The 5,311-nt window shown below is 37.2% G+C and overlaps 2 protein-coding genes across 2 annotated transcripts; both read left to right on the forward strand.

Annotated features, from left to right (window-relative positions):
• The first annotated feature begins 303 nt into the window (after positions 1–303).
• LOC145981155 (uncharacterized) lies at positions 304–825 on the forward strand. Its single transcript, XM_083114283.1, has one exon. The coding sequence runs from the start codon at positions 304–306 to the stop codon at positions 823–825; it is 522 nt and encodes a 173-aa protein (XP_082970409.1).
• A 262-nt stretch (positions 826–1,087) lies between these two features.
• Positions 1,088–2,950, forward strand: LOC145981156 (uncharacterized). The gene has a single exon (XM_083114284.1). The coding sequence runs from the start codon at positions 1,088–1,090 to the stop codon at positions 2,948–2,950; it is 1,863 nt and encodes a 620-aa protein (XP_082970410.1).
• Positions 2,951–5,311: the final 2,361 nt, after the last annotated feature.

Raw genomic sequence — 5,311 nt, forward strand, 5'->3', positions numbered from 1 at the left:
CTGTATTTAGAAACAGTACGACTTCACCTATTCGTGTAGTTTTTGATGGCAGTTGTAAAACGTCTACAGGTGTTTCTCTTAATGACACTTTAATGATTGGCCCTAAGTTACAAAGTGATATCATTAGTGTGATATTACAATTCAGAATACATCAAGTAGCCCTAACTTCTGACATCTCAAAAATGTATAGACAAGTGAAAATTAATCGAAAGGATACAGACTTTCAGAGAATTGTGTGGACCATTTCAAGACTTCAGATTATTGACTGTCACTTATGGAACTGCTTGTGGACCATACTTAGCTATGAGGTGTCTGCAACAATTACGTGAAGATGAAGGTGCAAATTTCCCCCTTGCTTCAAATGTGTTACTTAATCATGTGTACATAGACGATTTCTTAAGTGGGAGTGATTCTACGGAGGGTGCTTTAGAACTGTACCATCAACTAACCCAACTCCTGCTTAAAGGTGGTTTTGAACTTTGCAAATGGTCCTCTAATGATCCTAAGGTGTTAGACAGTATACCAAGCGAATTGCTTGAAAGAAACGTGTCGTTTCAATTTAATGACAGTGACTGTAAGAAAACATTGGGGATTCAGTGGTGTCCTTCCTTGGATCATTTCTCCTTTAATGTAGTGAGTCCAATTGTGCATTCTGTGTTGACCAAGCGACTTCTCCTCTCAGAGATATCTAAGTTGTTTGATCCTTTGGGCTGGCTATCACCTACCACAGTGAAAGCCAAATTATTGATACAAGAACTGTGGAAATTAGAACTTGACTGGGATGATGAACTTCCAACTAATGTAGTTGATAAGTGGGTTAGTTAGTGCAGTGATTTACCAAATTTGCAAACTATTAGAATTGAACGTTGCATCATTCCAAAAGACTGTATCGAGCTTCATTTAGTCGGGTTTTGTGATGCATCTGAAGCAGCCTATGCAGCGGTTGTTTACCTTAGATGTGTGTGTGCTGATGAACAAGTCCAGGTTAAACTTGTTGCCTCAAAAACAAGAGTGGCTCCTCTGAAAAAGATAACACTTCCACGACTGGAACTTTGTGCTGCATTATTGTTGGTTCACCTCATTACTTATGTGCGAAAAGCATTGCCAGTCAACTTCACAACTGTTACCTCCTATTCGGACTCCCAAAATAGTTTTAGCTTGGATAGCTTCATGTTCTAGTCGTTGGAAAACTTTTGTGGCGAATCGGGTTTCTAAAATACAAGAGGAAGGTGATATAAAGTGGTGTCATGTCAGCAGTAAAGACAATCCTGCCGACTGTGCAAGTCATGGGATTCCCCCTTCCAGCTTAGTGACACATTATTTATGGTGGCAAGGGCCTCCATTTTTACATGAGCTACAATTGCTTGAAAACAATTGTGACATACAAGAAAGTAGTGAAGTGAGTGTAGAACAGAAGCAGTCTGTTGTAAGCCTTGTGTCAACACAAGACAACCCATTATTTGAGAGGTATTCTTCTCTAAATAAACTGCAACGTGTAGTAGCCTGGTGTAAACGGTTCATTTTCAATGCCCGCAACAAAACTAACAAACTGCATGGTCCATTGAGCACTAAAGAGTTGTGGGACACACTTCTGGTGGTAGTGAAAATTGTGCAACAGAGTGAATTTGCCAGTGAAATTAATGCTCTTAACAATGGTTTACCCATATCTTCAGGGAGCACCTTGCATAGTTTAAATCCATTTTTTGATGAACTAGGTGTTCTCAGGGTGGGCGGCAGATTGAATCACAGTAACATTCCATACAGTGCCAAACATCCTATTTTGCTGCCCAAAAAGCATAGATTAACAGACTTAATTATTGCATATGAGCACATTATTTTTTTTCATGCAGGGCCACAACTGGTTCTTGCAACGCTACGCCAGAAATTTTGGATAATTCATGGTAGTGACAGTGTGTGTCAATTAGTGAAAAAATGTGTGACGTGCCATAGATATAATCCCACCACATCAAAACAACTAATGGGAAACTTGCCATCACCAAGAGTAACAGTTAATAGGCCATTCCTACAATGTGGAGTGGATTACGCTGGACCAGTAATTCTTAAGGAAATGAGTGGTCGTTCTCGTCAAAGTTACAAAGGCTACATCGCATTGTTTATTTGCTTTTCCTCTAAGGCTATTCATCTTGAAGTAGTGAGTAGTGCAACCACTGCAGCCTTTTTAGCTGCTCTTAGAAGATTTGTGTCTCGCAGAGGAAAGCCACGTGACATGTACAGTGAGTGTGGTACTACTTTTGTTGGTGCAAACAAAGAGCTAAAAGACATCTTAAAAACCGTGAACAATTGGAAGCACAATGAAGAAATAGCTAATAATCTGAGCAGTTTGGGAATACAATGGCATTTCAACACACCTCTAATTCCTCATGCAGGAGGATTATGGGAAAGTGGAATAAAATCAGTGAAATTCCATCTTAAAAGAATTGTGGGAAATACGTTGCTCACATTTGAAGAATTGTGCACTGTGTTAGCACAGATTGAAGCATGTTTAAATTCGAGACCACTCACAGCAATTTCCAGTGACCCAAACGATATGCAAGCTCTTACTCCAGGACACTTTCTGATAGGAGATGCATTGGTGTCAGCTCCAGAAAGAGATCTTACCACATATAAACTTAACAGACTTTCACGGTGGCAACTTACACAAAATTTGATGCAACATTTCTGGAAACGTTGGTCTCGAGACTATCTCACCCAGCTGCAACAATGTTCGAAGTGGAGAACACAACAGAAAAATCTTCAAGTTGGTGATTTGGTTCTCATCAGAGATGATCAGCTTCCTCCACAGCAATGGAAACTTGGAAGAATATGTGATGTTCATCCAGGTACTGATGGACTCGTAAGGACTGCTACAGTAAAAACCAGTACCGGCAATTACAAAAGACCAATTGTAAAGCTATGTCTTCTGCCATTTAATAATGATTGTGAAAATTGAACATTTGCTTTCAATAATTTCAAATTGTTCTAGGGTACAATATGTGTAAAATTGTTTTTCATATTTTTTGTTTGCAGTGTACCATTTATTTTTTTTATTTTTTTGAAATTATATATTTCAAGGTGGGCGGTATGTTGGCCCCCACTATGTACTTGGATCCAACATGGCGGCCAAGACATTTTTCTTAATATTTGCCAAGTAGGTGTTGGCAACACTTATCTTCGAGTGCGCAGCAAGTATGGCTGCAGGACGTCGTTTTGTGTCTAGTTTTATCTCTTGTCATCTGTGAGACAGGGAATGTGTAATGTATGTAAACTTATGTGTCTGTCATTAAACATGTAGTTTACATATGGTGAGTGTCCTTTGCAAATTCACCTACCGAACCACCGAAAGTTTTTGGATACAAATCGGAACGGGGCTCGCTCCCCGACAGTGATGCATATGTATGCACTACATAAGAAAATTCAAGCCCTAAATCTAGGCTAGATTTTCTGTTAGCTGAATATACATAGAGCAGTATGGTGGAGAAATTTAAAGTCAGAGTTGTTCTTGAAGGGGAATCTCCAAAATAAATTCGCAAGGCGATGTTTGTTATGTCAAAGCATAATGACCCATCCTACGGCATTGCAAAATTCAGGCATAAGATATTTTAGATGTGGTCAGATCCTCATTGAGTCTGAGCACATTCCAGGTCTTTCTTTCAGTCATTGACTGATTGATTGAGTTGGCATTTTAAGTAAGTAAGTGTAGTATACACGGCCAGATGTAGGCTCAGGGAGAACATTTAATCTATCAGTGAATACAAAACTGGTTAAAAAATAATTAATTATTGTGCCAGAGTGGGCTTCCTAAAGATGGCTCCACCGGTAACAGTATGGCAAACTGTGCAGGACATTATAATACGTGATTGAGTCTACCATATCACTGCATATTTTAAAATTTGGCTACCAACGGTGGCTTCTTTATTATTGTGATTTTATTCTACATATGATACAGAAAACACAAAAACACGACAAAGCACATGCTGTACTTGTTATTTAAAATAAATATGGGTACATGAAATTTCCACAAGTGAACCTGAGTTATTAAAGAAAATGGACTCTACCTGGAAATTCAAGTGCCAGGTGAAAATTTTCAGGCACTGTGGTGGCCTGCACCCTGTATTTATTTATTGAGAAAATTCCAGATACAGCACAGGTGGCCATTTTACACTGAAATTGTTAACAATCTGAAAGCAATAATAATAATAAGAAAAAATAATAATAATTAAGAGTAACAAAACAACATAAAAGTGAATAGCAAATGAACAAAAAGTAAAAGATGGCACTATGTGATATTAATTACAAGTATTTCTTCTGATAGAAGACCGAAAGGCAAACTCGGAGGGAAGTATATCAATATTTGAGGGGAGATCATTGTACTGTGCTGCAAGTCTGTAAAAGAGAGATCTTTTCTGAGTTTCTAGTCTAGGCTTTTTGTATAAAATAATCTTGTGTTGCAAGTTGTGTGCATAGGTACTCGAAAGTGGAATTCCTCAAGGAGTGTGTTGCAGCAGATTTTGTCATTCACAATTTTGTATAAATAACTGAAATCATTCTGCAAACGTCTCTGATAAGCAGTTTGTAAGTTTAGAAAAAACAAGAGATGCGGAGATGAAAAATTGCATAATGAGGGAACCCTGTATCAAACTATAGGCTAGGAAAAAGTGAAAGACTGGATTGATTCTAGAGAGATGACATGCCATGACCAGATGGGAGAGCAGAATTCTATTATTGGGGAGATGAATGATTTGAAGTACAAGGTGAGGGCTGAAATGTCACTAATCTCAGTGAAATGGTAGAGTAAACCTAAGAGCCCTTTTTGTGGTGCATAAAATAAAAAAAAAACCTGGCCTGGATCATTGTTCAATGTTTGTGTATTGTAATTTAGATGTATTATATATTTTCAAAAATAATATTCAGTGTATGCTTATAAATTATTTTCCTGCAGTTTACGGTTATTACAAGCATAAGAAAAACAGTTTTTCGTTATGAGGTTTCAGGATAACACACCCTCCCTTCTTCAGACATTTATTTCATTCTGACTAAAGATACAGTTATAACAATGGTTAGCAATTTTTTTTTAAAAAAAAAATCCGTTATAAAATGAATGATGTCAATGTTACATTGTTATAATATAGTAACTTAACTGTGAAAAGAAGTAGTCTGTTTTATTTTTATTTCAGATAAAAAAAATTTGATCACATTATTTTTTTAATTTAAAATTATGAATCACAAATATCATCAGATAATTCAAAGTCATCACTGTCTTCACAAAGTCTCTTGAAGTTTTCTGTTACACTAAATTTTAAAGATGGTGGCT

Source organism: Lepisma saccharinum, chromosome 29 (genome assembly GCF_977018435.1).
Source record: "Lepisma saccharinum chromosome 29, izLepSacc3.1, whole genome shotgun sequence".
NCBI classification, from domain to species: domain Eukaryota; kingdom Metazoa; phylum Arthropoda; class Insecta; order Zygentoma; family Lepismatidae; genus Lepisma; species Lepisma saccharinum.

Coding starts and splice junctions, on each gene's coding strand:
- LOC145981155 (XM_083114283.1), top strand. CDS start 304: ATGAGGTGTCTGCAACAATTACGTGAAGATGAAGGTGCAAATTTCCCC.
- LOC145981156 (XM_083114284.1), top strand. CDS start 1,088: ATGTGCGAAAAGCATTGCCAGTCAACTTCACAACTGTTACCTCCTATT.